Raw genomic sequence first — 22,969 nt, 5'->3', positions numbered from 1 at the left:
GTAGTGTTCTACTGACAGTGACCTTTGAAACTGTGGTCCCAGCTCTCTTCATGTCATTGACCAGCTCCTCCCTATCGTTCTGGGCTGATTCCTCACCTTTCTTATCATCAGTGATACCCCACGAGGTGAGATCTTGCATGGCGCCCCAGTCCGAGGGAGACTGACAGTCGTCTTTAGCCTCTTCCATTTTCTAACAATTGCTCCAACAGTTGATCTATTTTCACCAAGCTGCTTGGCAATTGCCCCGTAGCCCTTTCCAGCCTTGTGGAGGTCCACAATTTTGTCTCTGGTGTCTTTTGACAGCTCTTTGGTCTTGCCCATGGTAGTAGTTGGCGTCTGACTGACTGTGGGGTGGACAGGTGTCTTTAAAGAGCTCAGACAGGTGCTACTAATTTAGATTAATGAGTGGAGTAGAGGTGGACTTTTTAAAGGCACAGTAACAGGTCTTTGTGAGCCAGAATTCTTGCTGTTTCTCAGGTGTTCAAATACTTATGTTCAGCAGTGCAAGACAAATAAATTCTTTAAAAATCATACAATGTTATTTCCTGAAATGTTTTTTAAATTCTGTCTCTCAGAGTGGGAATGCACCTACAATGTGAATTTCAGACCCCTCCATGATTTCTAAGTGGGAGAACTTGCAAAATCGCCGGGTGTTCAAATACTTCTGTTCCTCACTATATACTTGAAGACTGGTACTGAATGTTTGGTCTAACTACAGGAAATTAGAATTGGTGTTGAACAAATATTAATGTTTGACCCATCACCCTCTTTTCTTCTCAGGCCATGACTCAAAGTGCAGAACTGAGAAAGATGATGGTTTTGTCAGAGTTACATTCAAGACTGAAAAAGGTAAGCAACATAATCCATTATTAAACTAGAAATAAAATAAAGCCTGAATATATAGGTCTAATACTGTGTTCATGCTTAAAATAGTTTGATTAAAATACCTTTCAGTGTTAACCACACAATCTTTGTACATTTCACAGTGAAGAAACTGAACACTCCTGATTACCGCCATTACCTGAAATTGTGGAACCAGGAGACCAGGCATAAACTAGAAAACACAAAAGATCTCCCCAAGCTGAATCAGGTAAATACAGAAGCCCATTCCATTCACCAAAGAAATTGAATGATTCTCATAATTCTGACTTGCTATCTTTATAACTGATCTCAAAATTGAGATCTTTTTCTCATACTTGAGAAAACGCAGTGGTTAAAACATGGCAGAACTTGCCTGAAAATCATCAGACTTTAACAAATTCAGTAGTATCAAAGTAATTCAGTGATTCCTATAGTGCATAGCAAAAGTGTACTGTTAAGTTTTTGTACAGTATTTTGGAAAATTTCACATTAAATGTTAAAAGTTCAATCATGTGAATAGATCCTACTTTTACAAGAAACGGCAAATATAATGTTGACATTGGCCTCTGAGTTACTGTGGGCTGCAGCTTAGGCACCGTTTTCAGCCTATATTTGTTTGCTGAATTAACTATTAACAGCTAATATTTGCTAATGCTATTTATTAGATGTACTGACAATTACATAAATACTGAAGAAATCTTAAAGGCCCAATGTTTCTCATTCAGGTTCTGAACCTTTCCAACTCTTGTTCAGTACATGTATAAAGCAAGTTACACTGTAGGCAGCAAGTTTGAGGTCCATTTTTAGCCTGTATTTGTTTTACATTTTGGAACAGTAAGTATGTCAAATTAGCTAATAACAGTTCACTGTGGCTATATACTGACAACCATCACTAAATTGCTGGGATATTGAAAAGTTCTGCACTGTTCCAACCTCTGCATTACCTTAGTATGAGATGGTAAGTCATAATTACAAGATAGGATGCTCCAATTTTTTTTCTTTGGTGAAAACAATGTGCTTCTGTAGGTAAGACGTTACCTGCTGTAATGATTTTTGTATAAAGTAGGTATACAACTATCAGTGACTCCTGTTTTTGACTTGTAGACCCAGTTCATTGAGCTGTGCAAGACCCTCTACAGCATGTTTAGTGAGGATATTGCAGAACAGGAGCTCTATCACGCCACAGCCACGGTCACCAGTTTGCTGCTGGAAATGGGAGAGGTGGGAAAGCTCTTTTCCTCCCCTGGTAGAAAGGACCATAACATGGTGGGTAAATCAGAGCCAAGCATGTGTCTGGCAGATGGCACAGATCCCAAAGCCACACAGGAGGCTGGGCTAGCTGATGTGTTCCAGCAGAAGGACCAGAGCCATGCCTTTGTCCCTGCAGATATGGAGAACCAACCAAGCCCCGAGGGAAAAGGGGAAGAAGGGAACGAGCAGGTGCCACCTATGCAAGACATCAAGCTGGAGGAAGACTCTCCCAAAGATGTAGTCACATCATCTGCCATGCTTATCTCAGATGATGAAACTAAAGATGATACTTCAATGTCATCTTACTCAGTGCTCAGCGCAGGGTCCCACGAGCTGGATGAAAAACTGCAGTGTGAAGACATTGCAGATGACACGGTGCTGGTGCGCAGCGACAGTGGCTCCAACAGTGAAAGAAATAACCGGCCTCTTGGTGGTGGGCCCCACGATAGAGGACTGCCTCACAGCACCAGTGTTGATAAAGACTGGGCCATCACATTTGAGCAGTTTCTGGCATCTGTGCTCACTGAACAGGCCTTGGTGCATTATTTTGAGAAGCCAGTGGATGTGGCTGCTCGTATAACTAATGCCAAGAATGTGCATAAAGTCGGGCGTCCCCTGTTGTCAACAAGTGACTATGAGATCTCGCTATCTGGCTGAAGTCCCTCAGCAGATGTCTCAGACTGTTTTAAAAAGGAAAAACAATTATCATGCGGCAGTAATAGAATATTTCACTGAGTTTTAGAAGGGAGTGAAGGTAAGTGTAAATTGTATGATAGATGAATGAATGTGACCAAAAGCTGCTTTTAACTATGTATTTTACCCAATGTGATAGACTTTTGTTATAACAATCACTACTGTAGATTCTGTTCAGCTAGGAAAAAAGTGTTAATATTAAGGTTTGCTCAGATGAAATCGGTGTACATGTAGTAGCTGTACTTTATAAAACATTAGTAGTTAATATTGTAAGCTCTAGTAAACTTGGCTTATGTAGATGTAAATGTCCACAAATCCAGTTTAGATCCAATCTAGGATATTGATAGTCTACAGTACATATGATTACCTAATATCTCTGTACTTTGATTCCACATTCTACTAATCCAAAGTTTTTGTTTCTCATCAAATGACATGGAAAGATACAAAACTACCCTGTGAAAACTGTGGTACAGTAGGATGAATTATGTGTAAATGCTTTTCAGCTCCACATCACTTTAACGCAATGTGTCACTTTAGCAAATCATATTCTCTTTGTCACACACATACCTTTTTGATTTCCTGGAGATTCCCTTCTTAAAATACTATAATCTTCCCAATAATTGCTCTAGTTTATCTTAATTTATTACTGGTAATTGCAAAGAACTTGTTACAATCAGAAACCACAATTTTGATTCATAAGCAAATAGCTCATGCCTCAGCAGTTAATTTGGACAAAAATGCTTTGTTTCAGGAATTCAAAGGAAGGTATGTGTTCTAAGAAAAGATGATTACACTAATACATGCTGTAAAATGAAAAGCCTGAACTTTGTTTACAACCTAATGTGAGCCACTAATATGTATTTGCCTTCTTCCTAGAGATTGTCATCTGTACCTCTAAGTAAAATGTTGGCCTTTTTTTCCTTTTTGTTTAAAACATGGTTTTAGTTTTTGGATCCTGTACATTTTTGTTTTTTTTATTACTGTTTAAGTTGTTTATATGTGAATATTTCTTTTTTATTTTAAATGTCCAGGTTATCAATCTGGATTCTGATGAATTGTGTATCACTCTAAATAAAAGTACAGTCTGACTGATTCAGTGCTGCACAGTAAGGTGCCTTAAGCCTTTTACATTAACTTTATCAGCTTTAGTGCCACTATTAAATACTGCTAAATAAGGGCAGCATTACTTCCATCTGGTAGGTCATTTGAGCTACCGATATCAATTTCCTAAAGATATCATTCCTAAATGGATGCAAATTTGATGATTTCATTTGCTCTTTGCCTGCATCTCTTATGCAAAGCTAAATCACTGTTTGTAGTTACTTGTTTAAAGCAGCTATCTAGTTTAGACTGACATTTTACAAATTAACATAAGCAAATTTATAATTTAAGTAAAACTGGCATTATTTCTTAGTGGTTCTAACAAGTGCTGGTCTGGTGTCCGTCTAGCACTTCTATAAGCTATACTTCTATTCCACTACACTTAACTAAATATTTGCCATCTTCATTTACTAATTATATTGTATGATTTTTAGATACAAATCATGTGATCAAATTATGAAAAAACTGCCCTGTGATATACAGTAGTTAAGGTTCCACTTCAAACAGCTACAACATTAAGATGGGCTATTTTCCAGCATAACACAAGATTAATAATGCTGGAGTTTTACTTCCAAATGAGAATTTTAATAGGATAGTGTTACTGCTTAAAGGATCTGAATGCATCTTACACTACAAATCTTGTAAAACCTGTATTAATTCTGCAACATGTTCACTATAAAAAGCACACACGTCTTGTTCAGACGCAATTAAAAAAAACCAAGAACTGAGTTCTTTCTCCCAAAGGATTTGAATCACTGTCATGTGCTTCTGTTAAAATACTCTTAAATACAAAATTTTGAGTCCAAATTCTTTTCGTTGTTTAAAAGACAATTTGAGCTCAAAATCTTGCAGTTTTTAAATACAAAGTGGAAATTGTAACTGTAGCAAAATACACTACTCTCTGGAGAGAAAGAATACAGCAATGTGCACCTTAAATACAACTGTATTAATATGTTGTTGGTTACATGCACTCACCCTCCCTCTCTCTCTATGGACCAAACACACTGGGGTTGTGGCTCAGGTTGACCAATCACAGCTTGGCTTGATCACAAAAGGACACTCAGCAGATTGAACAGACGCGTCCCGTCAGACACACTGAAAAACAGCATTAATTAATCAGGAACATGTTTTATCAAAATTGTCAGAAATATCACTCACATCCTTTGTCTCACACACTTCCTTCCAAAAATCCTCATTTCTGAACTCAAAAGGAAGTCTATAATGAAACTATTGTCTGGTTTAACCATGAAAATAACACTATCTCATTTGTATTTTCCGATAGTTACTGATTAATGGGAGGAACAACATGATAGCACAAAGAAAATATTGGTGTCATCATCTAACTTTGACAGTTTTGGCTCTATATTAACTTGTGTCACTGCTAGTTATGCCATGAGTGTCCTGGCACCAGGGTAAACAGTATATTTATTTACTTTTGACTCTCTCTGTGTAGATACATTATTATAAACCTAAAACTCAAAATGAATAAATAGAATTAAATTGAAATACCTTCTAGCACAATACAGCTCAACAGCGCCATAAACTACAGCCTCTAAAACAACCACAGTCCTGAAAGAACACCTCAAAAACAAAAACAACAAAGGCTTTAGGATTTGCCACAGGACTGTTGTATTAGGCTGCATGTTTTAGCAATGTGTACAAACTAATTATTTGCAACTGAGCTCACTTTTTAAATGTTACATTACTTTTTGTTTTCCCAAAATCTAATTTTCCAATAATTTCCATTCGGTTTAAGAAGCTACAGTGGTTGGATAAAAGTATTATGAAATAGGCATGACCACTGCAAACAGCTGATTGGTCAAATATGGAGTGATGCAAAGTTCTTATCTGCTCCATGGTGAACTTCAGTCACTAGTTCATGTCACAACTTTCTCAACTCTATTGCACCAGAGCTTTTATTTTTCTTGAAATCACTGTCCACTTCCACAACATGAGGTTTGCCTACAAAGTCTACTGAACAAGCTGCCATTTAGCCAATCAGCTCCAAAACCTTTCTTCTTCATTCACATCCCCTGTTACGTCATTGGCTAAGAGCAAAGACAAGCTTCAAATTAACCCACCTGATAGTGCTTTATTATGACCGTTTTCAAGTGCAGACACGTGATCTAATAAGGTGAATAATTTCTTAATTCTAAGTCAGTGACAAGTCACTGAACAAAAGGAAAGTCTGCTATTTCCTAATTCTACTGAATGCAAATGCAAGCATAGATATAGAGCTGATTGTAAGGCAAGAAAATACCTATAGAGATACTAATTATAATTTATAGACATACCACAGTTTAGATGAAACAATACTGATGTTACAGTCACAGAAATGGGAATTAGTTGTTTTTCTGAAAAGTGTCTGCGCTGTGTGTCTGAGTGTGGTAAACTGACTTTGTGACAGTCAGTGGACTTTGATTTGACCTGGGTCTGTTGGAGTATACAGCAACGCCTCTCTATGGACGTCATAAAAAAGCCAGCCAGAAAATATATAAATACAGGGCAAAAAAAAAAGCTTCTTTCCTTTCTATGGAGTGGGACTTTTTGTGGATTAAAATCTGGCCTATCAAATCCTGCCTGCTAACAAAAAACTGAGAATCAAAAGGCACCTTAAATTTTACCCAAACAAGGTAAGTATGATTTATCAATCTACTTTGATTGTTGGTCCATGAAAGATATCATTCACTAAGATAAATGATTAGTATATGAGGTTAATGTTTATACAGGTTTTTTTTACAAGAGAATCCTGCAACGATTTGTACCGTTTGTATGTGTGTGTGTGTGTGTGCATACCTGTCAACGAGGTAGCAGAAAACATGGTAGGATTTAAACCGTCAGATGTTCCTCCTCCACTCGGGGTGAAGATGGCGAGTGCTGGAGCAGCAGCCTGTATAGCTGACATCGTCACATTTCCTCTGGACACAGCCAAAGTCAGACTACAGGTATCTGTTTAAGAACACTGACAAAGAAAGAAAAAACTTAAGAACGCAGCATGATGTTGGTTACTATTGACTGACCAGTCTGTCCACGTCAATACCCTTAAATCAAAGGTGCACTCTGACAATTTTATATAGTTAGATGTAGCACTATTTAGTCTAAAAGGCTTTTTTACTTTTCTGTAAAGCTGGTTTTAGCCTTGAGTACAATCTGTGACCCCAGATTCAGGGAGAGAAGAAGGCAGTTCAAGGCATCCGCTACAGAGGGGTGTTTGGGACGATCAGCACCATGATCCGAACAGAAGGACCCAAGTCTCTGTATAACGGGCTGGTGGCTGGTCTGCAGAGACAAGTGTGCTTTGCCTCTGTCAGAATCGGCCTCTATGACAACGTCAAAAACTTCTACACAGGTGGAAAAGACAGTAAGTGATTACAGTACGTTTAAAGTACTTGCAAGTTTTTTTATGATTATATTTCTAAATATAGTATGTACAGTTAACATCAGTTGGCCAAAGTGCTGTACATTATAATACATACTATAACATAAAACAGCTATAAAATTGACATGAGAAGAAAAAAAAAAAGATAGCCACATCCCTCAAAATATATTTAAAAGCAAAAAAAAGATAAAAGAAAAGCTAAATTACAGCTATCAAGCTGTGTCATAAGTCAGGGCATCATAGTATGTCTTAAGTGAGGATTTAAAAACAGTCACTGATGGGGCCAATCTAATATGCAAAGGCAACTGACTCCAAAGGTTCTGATATCCCTGATGACAGAAATGATTTATGAAATTAGATGTCCAACAGCACATACAAAAACCCTCTGATGAAACATGCATGTCATACCCAAAATCACAAACCCACATTTCAAGGGGCTTCACAACAGATACAGATACAGTAATAGTAACAGCAGTAGAATTCTAATACTGACATGTAATTATAATTCTATGTAAATAAAGTACACTAATGTAAGTAAATATTAGATGTAATAATAGGTTTAGATCTGAGGGCAATAACACTGCTTGATATTTTAAATGAGAATTACTGTGAAACTTTTTTGTTTCATAGACATTTTTTCTGTTGTTCCTAGTCCTGGAGCTTATGCAAAAAATCTAGGACCCATGGTGCAGAATTGTGTGGAGGCTACAGATTGGACACACACACAAAACAAGTACCTGCAGTACTCTCCTGCAACACAATGTTATGCTCTTGAGCATAGCTCACAGCTCACATTGTCACTGGAAAAGTGTGTACTGCACAGGACTCATAACAGAGAAGACATTGATCATCCTTTAACACAAGCATTGTTGAACAAACTGCCTTCAGCTCTGTGGGCCACAGGTCCCACCGACGTGGGATTGATCAAAACTGACCCGGTCTTTCATCTCCATGCTGCCTGCGCGCAGGTTTGGTGGTGGGAGAGATCTGGACGTGTAATGTTAATTTTGCCTGTGATTCTCTGAATAAACCAGCACGGTTATTTTTTATATAATCCAAGTGGTCTACTTCGTCTTGGTGAGTTCCTGGTTTAAAAAGAGCCGGAATTGGCTTTATAATAAAAATAGAGCCTAAAGAATAAAATACTAAATTTCAAGTCAAAGGCCTGCATTCAAAGTACATAAGTACTAGCAGCAAAATGAAATTCAACTATCAAAATCACTCATTATGAAGAATGACCCCTTCAGTGTACGGTTTACATGTATAATGTACTGTGAGAATATTAATACTGATTCATTAACATGCAATCAGCATTTTATTGTTGTCAAAGTAAATTTTAACACCTTGAGTTCCTGGTTTAAAAAGAGCCGGAATTGGCTTTATAATAAAAATAGAGCCTAAAGAATAAAATACTAAATTTCAAGTCAAAGGCCTGCATTCAAAGTACATAAGTACTAGCAGCAAAATGAAATTCAACTATCAAAATCACTCATTATGAAGAATGACCCCTTCAGTGTACGGTTTACATGTATAATGTACTGTGAGAATATTAATACTGATTCATTAACATGCAATCAGCATTTTATTGTTGTCAAAGTAAATTTTAACACCTTTATAAATGGTTGGGTAGTCTTTAGTCTTCCTTGAATAATATGGTAATATAATTTACATTTAAAATCTTGACATATGAAGTAACTAGTAGATAAATTTGTGAAATAGATGTAGTGGAGTAAAAGGTACAGTTTCCTATTGAATCTCCTGGTGTAGAAGTATGAAGTAGTATAAAATGGAAATACAAAATGCATCAAAATCGTATTTGAGTGAATGTGCTTACTCACATTTTACCTGTGGTTGTTCTTGTCTGTTCTTCTCCAGATCCAGGTGTACTTATACGTATCCTAGCTGGCTGCACCACAGGTGCCATGGCAGTGTCTTTTGCACAACCCACTGATGTTGTCAAGGTTCGATTCCAGGCCCAGATGAACCTGGATGGAGTGGCTCGTCGCTACAATGGCACCATGCAGGCTTACAAACATATCTTCCAGAACGAGGGCTTACGTGGGCTCTGGAAAGGTGTCATTTAGAAAGCATGCTTAAAAATGTGTTAATATTTAGAGTGCCATGGAAAAAAGACAAATTCTTTGTAAATAACTGATAAAGTGTGAGAATTATTATTATTTTCTGGCTTATTTAGGCACATTACCCAACATCACAAGAAACGCACTGGTCAACTGTACAGAGCTGGTTACATACGACCTGATCAAGGAGGCCATCCTTAAACATAACCTCATGTCAGGTGAGAGAGCTCATGTATGTCTACTAAGCTATAGTAAACACACATACAGCACACAACGCCACCCCAGAGAGACAGCTGACTGGATTAAAATCCACACACCCTCTCAACCCTTCAACTCCACGGCTGATAACAACAGACATGCTGATACAGAACATGCCATACTTTTCCTTCCAACTGTTATAAATACATTTTACCTTTTATCTCTATCATTTATATTGCCTCACTCTCAAGATTACATATCTGCTGACATGGGTTTCAGCTGAGAACAAAGGCCTTTAAGTTACTATAAATCATGCTCTTCAGTTGTTTGGTTCACAATCTTTTCAACTCTCTCTCTCCATAGACAATCTACCGTGCCATTTTGTATCTGCGTTTGGTGCCGGCTTTGTTACCACAGTGATTGCTTCCCCAGTGGATGTGGTGAAAACCAGATACATGAACTCACCACCAGGTCAGTACAAGAGCGCCATCAACTGTGCCTGGACAATGCTAACTAAAGAGGGGCCAACTGCTTTCTACAAAGGGTAAGCACACATCATTTGTTTGTTGACAGAAAAATATTTAAGAAAAGCTCATTTTAGCCTTTGTTCTTTACTCCAAACCTCTAACATCTCTTCTTGTTTTACTGTAGATTCGTGCCCTCGTTTCTGAGGTTAGGATCATGGAACATTGTTATGTTTGTCTCATTTGAGCAAATCAAGAGGGCCATGATGGTCACCAAGAAGAGGATTGAGGCCACAAATTGAGATTCCTGTTTCAAAGTTTGACTGTAAAACTTGAAACCCAGCTTGAACTCCACTGAATTTCAATTATCAATTCTTGTTTTGGCTTTATTCAACATTTTTTTTGTCCTGTGGTGACAAAGAAGACAGTCCTTTGTTGAAAAAGGACTATTGGACAATATCATTTATGTTTGACTTTATGATTAACTTATGTATAAAAGTCCCACTTCTGTTATATTTATAATTTGAGCCCATTCCAAATACAACAAGTATGAATGATATGAACACAAGGTTGTAGTAACTTCCTGAGGGAGGTTATGGCTGCACTTTAAGATGTGTAAAACTTAATCTGCCATTTAAATGTTTCGGGCAACTTAACCGAGTGCACCTTTATATTAAAACCATTTTGTAAATCCCAAAGATGTTTTACAGACACCATGCTTGATTCTTTAACTTGCCCATGAAACTGTAAAAACATCTAAATGTTTATTAACTTTGAGCAAGGTGTGTTCATCATTACATAACTTCCTCAAAAGCAAATTACAGCATAAAAATGACACGTCATGAAAAGGCAATAACGCTCCAGACATGGACACATTTATGAAAAGGGAGGCAAACAACCATTCTGAGTTCCACATCACATATATTATTAATGCAGATGACATTAATGGCGTCAGGGGGACATGTTTAGCCATGCACAACTATTAGGATGAGAACAGCTCAGTGGAATCACTTCCTTAGAATACATTTTAGCCATAGTTTCTGGATATAAATATTCCTGAGCAGGACATATGTATCAACAAATACAAAGAAAACAGTTAAAATATGGTACTTAATTACCATTTATCAACAACTGTCTAACTGTTTAATGAAAGTGCTTAAAGCACATCACATTAAACAGTTCCACCTTAACTGCAGTAGCTCTCAGTTCCCCTCTATGACAGAATGAATCATAGGAATGTCCATTTCTGAGGTATAGGGTGTTAAATTTGTGCTCTCTGAAAACCCTTGACTTACACTATGACGAGATGAACTGAGCACGACTAATGAATCAAAAATATATTAGGAATTAGTCGTTAAATTTTGAGAAATGGGAGTTACGTGCTTCTTCGTGTTTTTAAACCTGTGCCTCTTGCTTTCTTCTACCCAAACAACATCAGGAGCTATGGAGAGGTCAGGGGGAATCCTTTAAAACTTTATTTTTAATCCTTTATTTAGGTTTGTTTTTTGAATGGACCATTAATGCGAGGGACACATCAGGATCCTGTAGATGTGTCTTGACTATGTTATGGAATTTTTCTCTGTACTGATTGAATAGCATGATGCTTTCTGGTTCTTCTGCCACCCAGAATTTATCAAATTCATATGCCAGGTAACCTAGAAGAGAAGAAATGTGTTTAAGGGAGTTTTTTCTAAAACAGATAGCTGTCCATTAGAAAATGCTGTTTAGTATTTGTCTAGCAGATACAAAGAAGGACAGAACAGTGGTGTAATGTCTGCTCACAGTATAGCTGATGAAAGTGCCGGAGCTCAGGTGTGCCCAGTACTGTGTTGTAGAAATGGGGTTTCAAAGCACCACTCTTAAGGAGGCTGTACGCCATCTCTGTCAAGTTGATACCAACTATGGCATATGAATACCTAAATATGTAAAATTAAAAGATAAGAATGAAGTACATACTGTAGCAAAGGTAACAGTACTGCACACAGAATACACTACCAGTGAAATGTTTGGACACACTTTGTCACTGAATTCAGCCAAACTTTTGACTGGTAGTGTATATATATGAAAGGCATGGTGAGCCATAAGAACTGTATAAAGATGATTAGATTGTCTTTTGTTAGATTTGATGATGATAATAATGCAATGATTTTAGGAAGATCAAGCTTCTGACAAAATACATTCATACATAAATTTCTCATACCCTAGTTTAGGATGGTTCGCATGAGACAACACCTGACGAGCCTCTTCTGTGTAGTTTTCACTGAAAAAACTGTAACAGAGCAAAAACATTATAGCATATCCATTATTTACAGTCGTATAGTTTGGAAATACAATTTAATTTAGAGAAGAGATCATGTGCTCCAGCAATCTAGTATTCACTTCACATAATCCTAGCTACGTAAAGGGGAATTCCAGTGATTTTACACATCAAAGCCAGTTTTCACATATGCAAAAAGTTGTATAAAGCCTTTTGTGCCTCCAGAGGGAGTTATACTAAGTCTGATAAATTACCTAAGTGAAATTTCAGCTGAACATCCGAAACATCTGGGGGCCAGAGCTTAGATTGAAGTGGCACTGCCAGACCTCTGAAGCCCACTCCTCATCTCTGCTGAGGCTAGAGGTTCAAGGCTACATAGGTCACTACACAATACACCCAAATCGCTAACCAAACTGTGGGTAGTTGAGCTGCATTGTGGGCAATGTAGGTAGTGATGGCCAGACTCAAAACAGCATATGGACACTTTGAACCACTTGTGACACTTCTGTTTCAAAGCACTAATTCGAGGCTTGTATCAAAGTGGCCAAGTCACGTCATTGTTTCACACTGTTTCATGAAACATTTCAAATTTTATTTGTTTCACCGCTAGAGGACAATCTGACGGTGAATCCTGGACAGCAGACTGAACATTTGCAACTACTGATTCTGAGTCAGTTACCTGATAATCAATCAAGTTTGATCCTCTGATCCTTAGGTAAGTGTTTCTAGTTACCTGTAAATGTCATGCAAAGTGTCACGACCAGAATGATATTGTGGGTCTTTGTTTAAGACATATACTATACATCAGTGGTCCCTAACCACCGGTCCGTGGCCCGGTACCGGTCCGTGAGGCATTTGTTACTGGGCCGCACAGAAAGAATAAATAATTTATATAATTTCCATTGCATTGATTTTTAGAGTCTGGAAGATGTTTTATTATGAAAAACGACGTATCATCCACCTGTGCCCCTTGACACGTCAAGACGCATGTGTCGGTCACGACGTCACGTGATACGTTGCTTAAAAAAATAAGCCCGCAAACTAGCAAAAAACAAACGTCTTTGAAGGGCTTCTTTTCAAAGGGGAAAGGCCAACTGAGGAGCCAGAAGAGGAGCCCACGACCTCCACAGCAAATTTGAAATAGCAAATTTAACTCTCTTAGAGTTAAAATTAACACTCTCTCGGGGTTTATATGGGAACCACTGGAAAAGTGCCTGCTACCATTCCCAACATCCTATCTTTGTGAAGCGGGCTTTTCTGCAGTGACAGCAACCAAGACAAAATTATGGAGCAGACTGGACATAAGGAGCACATTGCATGTGTCATTGTTTCCCCATCAGCCCTAGATGGGACCATCTTGTTGCAGGGAAACAAGCCCAGTCTGGATGAAAATCAAGCCAGAATATCCTGAAATCGCCACAAGAGCACTGAAAACCCTGCTACCATTTCCAACATCCTATCTTTGTGAAGCGGGCTTTTCTGCAGTGACAGCAACCAAGACAAAATTACGGAGCAGACTGGACATAAGGGGCACATTGCATGTGTCATCGTTTCCCATCAGCCCTAGATGGGACCATCTTGTTGCAGGGAAACAAGCCCAGGGCTCCCACTGACTCTGCATTATGGTGAGTTGATATAGTGTAGAATTATTGTAATTGCCTAATATAAAGTGTAATTGTTGCATTCAGATTACATACTATGAACTGACAAAGGTTTTTGTTATTGGAACCCCCGTGCCACTACCCGGTCCGCGGAAAATTTTTCATGCATGAAACCGGTCCGTGGTACAAAAAAGGTTGGGGACCGCTGCTATACATGGCCTGTTTGATATTTGGAAAGATCAATTTGGAAGATGGAGGGAGAACGAAAGAGATGCACGTCGCTTGTGTGGGAACATTTTTATGTGGTGAAGCACAGTTTATTGAACCATACCACTTATAATCAATGCTTTTTTGTTTATGTTGTTTGTCTTGACCGGGGCATGAGGTTTTCCTGGTAAAAGTTAAATAAATAAATTAAACACATGGTGTTTTCAACAATACATCATCCCTACTAAGTCATGCTCAGCATCCTGAAGATTTAAATAAAGGGCACAGACTACTACAGGGAAACCTGAATAATCACACGTGCCTTGTTTTGTGTTTATTTACGCATATTAATTCAGCACATTTTGTTATTAAAATGCTTTCTTCTATCTGACTTATCACAAGGTCTACAGTAGACTAAATTAATCAAGCCTGGCTCTCTAAAGCAGGAGAGGCTTTAAATAAATACACCTTTTGCAAAATTGTTTATTTGAGTGGTTAGTAATATCATCTTAGCTATAATCTCATTTGTTAAATACAAGTTAGAGGTTTAATAAATCTGTTTTTCAATAGAGTAGTCTCAAGAGGATAATGTACTTCTTCCTTTCAATATTCTGCCTCAGCTTTCATTTGCTGAGAAGTGATGGTACATTATGTTACAACATAGGCTAGCAGGCAGATAAATTATTGACAGGGATCTGTGAAGCTTTACTGTATTTCTCTTTCTTTTTTTTTACCCCAAAACTCTCATCAACCAGCCTCTAAAACAACAGTTGACATTTAAAGGCATAACGTCCATTATATCGATGAAATGTAAATGATGACCACTGCTGCAGTTTTATGTAGGCTACATGTTTGTACAGGTCCAACTGGCTGCGTGGATTTCCTTTCCAACTTCAGATTGCATGTTGTAAGTTGACACACAGCTAGGAAATAACTTTGGCTTCAATGGCCTGCTTTATCTTTACTTATATTTTGTTGCATTTATTTGTTTTACTGATTTTTTTAAAACCATTATTTACCATGAAATGGATCCTTACAATTCAGGCAAGACTGACCTGAAGAAACCAAAACCTATACATTTACAGAAAATTATAAGATTTAAAATCAGTTATACTCCTCAGTGTTACACTGATTTGATCTGAATGAAATTAAATCAAAACGACATCTCCATGTTGGATTAATAGAGATGGTGTTCCTGCTGCTTCTTATTCAAAATAATATCTCTGAGAAGCATAAATGTCTTTTTTAATGAAATGTACCGAAATAAACTACTTATTTTTAGTGCATCTCTCGTTATTATTCAGTGAGTACTCACACAAGATTGATAAGGCCTAGCATGCCCATTCCTCTGAAGTCAGTCTTAGGATCATCTCCTTGGAATCCAATATCCCCCCACTGTTTGGTTATCCGTGATTCCAGTTTGACTGTTGGCATCAACAAGTCCCACAGCTGTGGATAATTACAGTGTTGCAGATTTTAATTGCCAGAATACAGTCGAACATAGCCATAATCAATACTGTAACATATTATCTCTTAAATTTCACAAAAATTAAAAATGTGATTTCTGCTTATAAAGCTTCAACTTTTTTCAATGTGTCAATGCCTAATTGGCAGTTTATAAAATTAACATAAAATGAAATGTTACTTAGCCTAGTCTCAGAGATTGGGTTGGCCAAAATAATAGAAACCCATGTGATTTAGCAGCTGTACGCACTCTTGCAAAATGATCATACAGTTGAATCAACACCTCTCCAAAATAGTTTCAACAAAACCTGAAAATCATCACCACTAAGAAATTAGGACTGCTGTTATTAGACTGCATTTGTTTTAGTTAGATGTACCTAATAAATTGCCAACTGAGTTATTATGGCTTATTAGTTTGAGATATTAAGTTGACAAAAACTATGTCTCTGTCCATCAAATCAACTATCAATTCACTATTCACTTCATATACAACAACTGCTATACATTTTCAGTTGTATGGATCCAGAAAGAGGGAGACATACCTTCAAAAGCATGGCCTCATGTTCTGGGTTCTCCGAGCTGAAAACTTCCTTTCTCAAGTCTTCCACGGATATAAACAGACTGCTGTATCCTGTTATCTGTAACAGACAGATGTGTAGACTTCCCTTGAACCTAGAAAAGCGTTGAGAGTAAAGCAATAATTAATCACTACAGTCGATTTACACAAACCTAATATGATGAGAATAAAAGAAGTGAAGGTGACAAATAAATTCAAAGTGGCTCTTATGTAGTAACCTTACAGTGGATCGTTCTGGGGTTTCACATTCTTCTCTTTCATAATTTGATTCACACATTGTTCTAAATTATCCTTGCTGGTTTCTAAAGCTCCTCTTAAAACCTACAGAGGAAGAAAACACAAAAGAGTGAGGAGGTAGTCACAGAAACACAATGATACAATGAGTCAGCAGACAGAAAACTAGCACAATAGCTATTGTATAAACTATGCTGTCAACAACAGTGGAAAAAATGTTTTTCTCTAAGTCAACCTCAAAAACAGTGAAAAAGTTGACCAAGCACTTCTTGCTACCACACTGAACTGCTTATCTAGTGCCCACCATAAATAATGAGTAGAGTCAATTCATCTACGCTTGGCAAATGTAGTGACAGATAAAGACTGATTAATCCTGCGGGAGATAGCGTTCACACATACAACTGCCTGAAAGATAATGTGAGCCCACATAATCTTTAGAATGTAGTATGAGATAACTATGTTGGCTCACATAATTTATAAATGACCTACAATTCATCAGGCATCCATCTCCCAGTGAGATTATTGTCCAAACTTCATAAAAAGGACAACATTACCTCAATACTAGGGACTTGATACAGACTCTCTGCAGGACATCTGTTTGACTTCAATGCTACACCTGGCTTTCCAACACATGCTGTGAGAGTTTTGTTTATATTAACAATAAAAATAATAGCCTACAATTTATTGTATGGGAGGCACATTAGGTTGTTCATATTTCTGAAGGCAAAAACTTACTGAATGCTGTTTCTAAACCAAATCTACAGATGCTAACTTTGGCCAGGAGCAACCCAGTGTATCAGAGAAAAAACATCCACATAATCCAAAAAACTATCTACTAAAAGCTGACAGTTAACAATGGTAACATTTTCTCACCTTGTTCTTAGAAGACTGCAGAGAGTATTCTACAATAAAACAAAAGAGGCACATTAATATAATGGGAATTATATACAATAAGCAATAACAGCAGACCAGATGTAGTTTGATTTAATTCACCTGCTTTCGTTGTCCTTGTGGCCCCAGGCTTGTGTCCAGAGCATATTCTCTGTAGCTCACATTTCCCCGTCAGATGTCTGAATAGCCACTTTACCCAGTATCTCAGGAAGGATGTGCAGACATACTGCCAGATATACCCCAACATTTTCTAGAACACACAAAAAATAAAAAGACAATCATGTGAAGGAATTCAAGGAGAACAATCTCACAGTCTAATAAGCTATTTAATATGTATTTTAACCATTTGTCTGAAAGGCCACTTTGTTAACATGCCTAAAATGGGTGCTTGACTCAGATTGCCATTAATGATGGATGGTCCTGCATCAGACGGTATGTAGCAGCCCCTCGATTTTTATTCCATGGTGCAAGAAATGTCCTACAAATTAGTAAACTACCCAGCAGTATAATGGAAATGTGTAAATTAAATGATATTCTTATTGAGGTCATAGTCAGTGATGTTGTACTGGACTGCATTATATTAAGAGTTATGTCTAATTGTTTGTTCCCCCTATTTACAGTACATATTAAAGGGGCTGAATATTAGAAACACCTCTGAATACAATGCAGTCCAGTACAATACCACCACTATTATAACCTCAAAGCTAAAACATATACCTTTAACATAACCCAACACAATTATCTGGCCATTGTATTCTACAGTTCATTTCAATCTCTTAAGGACAACATACACTGCAGGTGTCGCGTCATGCTACACGCATCGTGACACCCATAACACACACAGAGCAGTGAAATTTCAGGGCAGGACTATCAGAATGGTGCATTCTGTTTGCTTTAATTTTCCATCAGGTGCATCTAGAACTCAAATGCACTGCAGCTGTTGCAAACTGAATTGCTTGGATGGCAGTACGCAGACGCTCACCATCCAGTCTGACAGATCTTGAGTGGATCTCCCATGAAGAATAGGATCAACTGCCCAAATCGAGGTGTGCAAAGCTTAAACAGACGTATCCAAGAAGACTTGCAGCTGCACCTGCTGCTACAAAGTACTGAATGAAGGGTCTGAATACTTTTGAAAGTAAGAGATTTCAGTTTTTGATTCTTGATACATTTTCAGACAACTCTATGACCATTGATATAACTTTATCATCATGGGTAATTAAGTACATAGCAATGGATAGAAATACAATTTTATCAATTCCAGATTGAGTCCACAACACATTAAATGAACAAAAAAGGAAAGGCATCTGCATACTTTCTGAATCCACTGTGCCCTTAAACCGTATTCAGGTGCTGTGGCTGAGTAAATGTACTTTCCTCCACTGCCTAAATTTTCTCTCGACACTTTCTATGAATCGGACTAGTCTGTGTCTATCATAACGACAATGGCATATTCTGCATTTAAAACCTCAGTAGTTCATTACTCGATGAATTAGAAAATGTGCTGATCATAGGTCGCGAGTAAAACACAAATACAGAATCTACAAAAAGCCAGGATCGTGTTAATGTGAACGCAAGAGGAGAGCTTGAGAAAGCTAACATTCACACCCCCGAAACAATAGCATTGTACTAGCTAACGTTAGCATTAGCGCTAATGCTAACTGTAGGCAAACGTGACCAATCAATTGAATAAGACTCGGTGAGTTTAGTAATACTTTAGCAGGAAATTAGGTCACCCGTATATTAACGTTAGCGAAGTGATAGCTAGGTAGTAAACTAGTTTAACTAGCGATTAATAAAATAACTAAATTAGCTAACGTTAGCACCAAAACTCAGATGACAGCCCCCGGCTCAAACAACAAGTTGACATTGTATTCGGCTAAATCAAGTTATCAAGTTATTTCTTAGCTAGCGTTACATTCACAGAGATTAAGCTGCATTGCAAGTGTTGCGTGCTTGGTAGTATTTAGCACAAAGATGAAGTCTTACCTTTCTGCTGAAGAGACAACACTGCCAGACAAAGATATACCCAAACTTAGCTTCACTTTCAAGTTTCCAGCCTTGTAGTAAGGTTAGCAACGTTCCTCTTGACAAGTCTTGTTCTGATGTGTTCATGTTCACACCAGAGTTAGCTGGGCCATTATTAGTAAAAGCACGCACTTGGGAAAAAGAACAATCTTGCATATAGACATGAATACTTATATTTAGCAGTTATGTGTATATTATGTCAGTTTTTAGAAGCAGAAAAAGTTCGATTTCTGCCCAAAATGGCTAGCACACTTCAAGAAATTTATGTTGAATTTGTTCTTAATGCTGAATGACACAACGTCTTTGAACATAGCACACGACAGCCTATGCTTTGAACGCTGCTGCAGCGTGATCGTGATACTGCCGGCGCCAGTCTGCACCACTGCATAAACAAGGGACAGGTAATTAAGGGCTCGTGGAACATGCGCCACGCACCCCAACAAAAGCTGAGTCCTGTTTTTTAATTCAGGGAAACATGCTTTTATCCGGCTCAAATAATACTGTAAATTCTCATACAGCTAATTTGACTCGATGGGGATTTGTTTATTAGTCTGGGATGAACTTGATCTTCATATAAAGACAAAATAAGGAGAGCCAGAGCTATGATCAACACTGACTGAGTGTTTGGCTGAGTGCTGACCACGTGATTGCAGTTTCTTCGGGTAGGCATGTCGGGATCAAGCATGCACTGCAGAGGTGGAAAGTAGTAGGTTTACTGAACCCACGTAAGCACAGGTTTCAGATATCAGTAATTTACTTTGGTGTATTTTATTGTTGCAGTTTTGTTGTATATTTTATCATGTATAAATATACAACAAAACTTTAAATAATTTAATTATACATATATTATTTAATAATGTAATTGCAATATATAACAACACACTATAATGATTTCTCAGTAACTTGCATGTTCTCATCTCAAATCATATATCAACATGCTTTCAAAATAAATCTAAGAAAGCAAGCTTTGGTAACTGAAGTTGTATATTTTAGGGTTCACCCTAAAATATTGTGACCATGGTCCAGCAAATTGTCAATAAAACTGTACATTTGTGACCCCTGGCACAGACTGTGCTTCACAGCTACAGCTGAATACAGACAACCTATCATTCAAATTTTTCTTTTACTATTATTGGAGTATTAACCCTCTGACTCATCATTACTCAGAGCCCAAATTATAGACCAAAACTGGTAGGATTTTTGTTGACTGGTTTTATTTTTGTTGAAAATGAGTCTGCAGGTAAGCTTGGTTATATTTAACTGAACCCAAAATAACAAAGTACCTGCTTTTCCCAGATTAGCCACAAGATGATGCTAGATCCACAATATGACTATGTGCACTGATCTCAAAATTTCGATCATACTGTGTTAATAGTATTTGTTATTAAGTCAGAATTATTTTATAGATACCATGAAATGTGTGTAACATACTTGGCCAATAAAGGTGATTATCCTTAAATAGTTTTACACTTTCTGTGTGATATCTACAGCTACTATTTAATATGGTGACGACACACCACACATCTGCATTGCCTATTGTCCCACTTTTTCCAAACTGGCCACTGGCCCTCACCCTGAAGCAGAAGTCTGGCAAATCAGTGATGCATGCAGTCTATCCAGAATTGCTGGTGCATTCAAATGTAATTAAGTCGCAGTGTACCTTCTCACTTAATCAGTCCCTCTGGGCTTTTAAAAGACAGCAGGTCTATCCCATGCAATCCCTCTATTCCAAGAGGAGCTCCTGTCTCAGTCCCAGGCTATATTAGAAAACTGAATCCCCCATGGTAACCATTTTATTTTGTTGTGAGCTAAGAAATTATTTTATGCCACCACTGGAGAGATTAAAATATACTCAGATGTGATCACTGTAATACAGACCCTAAATGTTATTGTTGTTGTCTCTTTCTTCCAACATGTCTCTCTACAGGGGCTTAGGTAAGAGAAAACCAAAGCAGGAATCCTTAATATTTTTGACCAAACCAACAAGTCCTCCAAATTAATGACAAAATAGGCTTTTAGCACTACCAAAGGTAATAAGAACTTTTCCTGTCCTATGCCCGTATCCACAAGACAACAGCATGTCAGTTTCTTACAAAATGCAATGTGAGCTGCCAGCGCTTCAAACAGGCTGGAGGCATTATGTGTTCACGTTGTTCATCTAGCCCATTCTTATGAATAAGTATCAGGAACACCTTTAGAGAATTTCTTCAAATTTAGCACAAATGTCCATTTGGACTTAAGGATGAACTGATTAGATTTTGGTGGTCAGAGGTCAAAGATCAAGGTGTGAATTAGACTGTAATTCTAGTTTTATTTTGAATTATTTTTCTCCCAGAACCACCAGTCTAGACATATGCCACTGTTGACCTGTAACAAATAATACACAGAAAGAACATGCTCACTTTCTATGCACTGGCAGAAAATGTATATTACCAATCCACTGAAACCTATATAATATAATAACTAGTTCCTAAGTTCCTAATATTCTGATCCTCTAATGTATATAGCTGGGGAGGACAAAAATATAAAGATACCTCTAAACATACTGTATTCCGGTACCTTTAACTGTGACCTCAATAATAAACATGTAATTGATAAGGATAAGGATAAGGATAATCGCCTTTATTGGCAATGAATCTATACATTTATGATCATTTCAGCAAAATGTGAAACATTTTGAGCTTCATGAACATTAAGGCGGAAGTGTTGCATTGATTTGCATACAATTCTACAGGTGTACCTAATAAAGTGGCTGGTGAGTGCATGTCAGCAGACCTCTGAAAAACCCCATAATTAATTAAATTTCTTTATATTTAATATTCGGTTTCATATCTGAACCTATTTGGAAACATAATACCTTAACACATCCTTCTATAAAGACACCAGACAGGGTACACAGTCTAGTCATAAATCAGTTTCTGAATGATTCAAAATGGCACAGCATAATAAAAATATCTTCTAGAAATATTATAGGCTGCTTCAGGAGACCAAGGCTAGTGCCAAGATTAAATGTAATCCATTTCAAGAGCAAGCGACCCCGCTATGGATCCCTGCGGCTGATACAGCACTGTCTCCATTCTCATCTTCACCCCCATTCATCCATTCATCTGGTTTACTCTGCTGCACCACGTTGCTTGCGCTGCCTAGACCAGCTCAGTCTGGGATAGCGCACATCATGAGAGGTCCATTTTGTGAAAGGTTCACTTTTTCCAAGCATGAGGCAACATTAATAAAGACCTCATCGGCAGCATCCATTGGTCGGACAGTGGTGACTCATTGCGCACGGCCGGTCAATCAGTCAGGGTGCTTGAATTGTGCGCTTTCCTGTAGAGGATCAATACCAGATCCATGTTCTGGTGGAAGGCGTGGCTTGGTGTCACCAATACAGCGTTGATTCCCCAAATTCATTTCTAGGGTTTAGCCTCATCTCAGTGACACGGACGGTACCCCACGATACGGAACCTAACGCGTCTCTCAAGGTAAGGCATCCTCCTTTTATCATTAACACTGTGGGGGTTTTTTTTTCGTGTCAGATGTTGAATTCGTCTGCAAGGTCAAATCAAATCAGCAAATAGTGGCTTTTGAGATAGTGAGGTGGAACAGGTCTACAAATGTAGGCTAGAATACATGATGTATGTATTTATTGGGTGGTGCGCATCACTTTAATGTATGTTGCCGTTTTGCA

At 37.8% G+C, this 22,969-nt stretch overlaps 4 protein-coding genes across 5 annotated transcripts in view; 3 read left to right on the top strand and 1 right to left on the bottom strand.

Annotated features, from left to right (window-relative positions):
* Positions 1 to 4,008, top strand: part of tbc1d9 (TBC1 domain family, member 9 (with GRAM domain)) — a 26,891-nt gene extending 22,883 nt beyond the window's left edge. Inside the window, exons 19-21 of the mRNA XM_020591767.1 lie at positions 781 to 849; positions 987 to 1,090; positions 1,966 to 4,008. Coding sequence (XP_020447423.1) covers positions 781 to 849; positions 987 to 1,090; positions 1,966 to 2,769 — 977 coding nt within the window. The 3' untranslated portion in view covers positions 2,770 to 4,008. The remainder of the gene's footprint in view (positions 1 to 780; positions 850 to 986; positions 1,091 to 1,965) is intronic.
* A 2,700-nt stretch (positions 4,009 to 6,708) lies between these two features.
* On the top strand, positions 6,709 to 10,348 carry ucp1 (uncoupling protein 1). Its single transcript, XM_020591750.1, is given in 6 exon segments — positions 6,709 to 6,851; positions 7,069 to 7,267; positions 9,161 to 9,358; positions 9,480 to 9,581; positions 9,925 to 10,105; positions 10,213 to 10,348. Coding segments are annotated over 6 exon segments (942 nt in total). The 5' UTR covers positions 6,709 to 6,725.
* Positions 10,315 to 19,647, bottom strand: elmod2 (ELMO/CED-12 domain containing 2). Of its 2 annotated transcripts, none has more exons than XM_020591832.1 (9): positions 19,246 to 19,647; positions 17,359 to 17,506; positions 17,239 to 17,267; positions 16,355 to 16,452; positions 16,097 to 16,226; positions 15,406 to 15,539; positions 12,226 to 12,294; positions 11,808 to 11,941; positions 10,315 to 11,680 (listed from the first exon to the last, which is right to left on the bottom strand). In XM_020591832.1, exons 1-9 carry the CDS (start codon positions 19,438 to 19,440, stop codon positions 11,514 to 11,516), a joined length of 1,104 nt encoding a protein of 367 aa, XP_020447488.1. In that variant the 5' UTR covers positions 19,441 to 19,647; the 3' UTR covers positions 10,315 to 11,513. The 2 variants fall into 2 exon arrangements, with proteins under 2 accessions (XP_020447488.1, XP_020447489.1); XM_020591833.1 differs by lacking the exon at positions 19,246 to 19,647 and adding an exon at positions 18,239 to 18,323.
* gprin3b (GPRIN family member 3b) overlaps positions 18,332 to 22,969 on the top strand; it is a 9,060-nt gene continuing 4,422 nt past the window's right edge. The window contains exons 1-2 of the mRNA XM_020591830.1: positions 18,332 to 18,394; positions 22,699 to 22,763. The gene's annotated coding sequence lies outside the window, so the exon portion shown is untranslated. The remainder of the gene's footprint in view (positions 18,395 to 22,698; positions 22,764 to 22,969) is intronic.

The sequence above is a fragment of the Monopterus albus genome, unplaced genomic scaffold (assembly GCF_001952655.1).
Source record: "Monopterus albus unplaced genomic scaffold, M_albus_1.0 scaffold15.1, whole genome shotgun sequence".
NCBI classification, from domain to species: Eukaryota; Metazoa; Chordata; class Actinopteri; order Synbranchiformes; family Synbranchidae; genus Monopterus; species Monopterus albus.
Note: the sequence above shows the minus strand (reverse complement) of the source record. Positions and strands in the feature narration are given on the sequence as shown.

Excerpts from the sequence above, each read along its gene's own strand:
- elmod2 (XM_020591832.1), bottom strand. The coding sequence starts at position 19,440 with ATGCAAGATTGTTCTTTTTCCCAAGTGCGTGCTTTTACTAATAATGGC. Across the intron at positions 17,507-19,245 it reads GTTGTCTCTTCAGCAGAAAG|AAAATGTTGGGGTATATCTG; the intron begins GTAAGACTTCAT and ends TGTGTGTTCTAG. Across the intron at positions 17,268-17,358 it reads CACAAGGACAACGAAAGCAG|AATACTCTCTGCAGTCTTCT; the intron begins GTGAATTAAATC and ends GTTTTATTGTAG.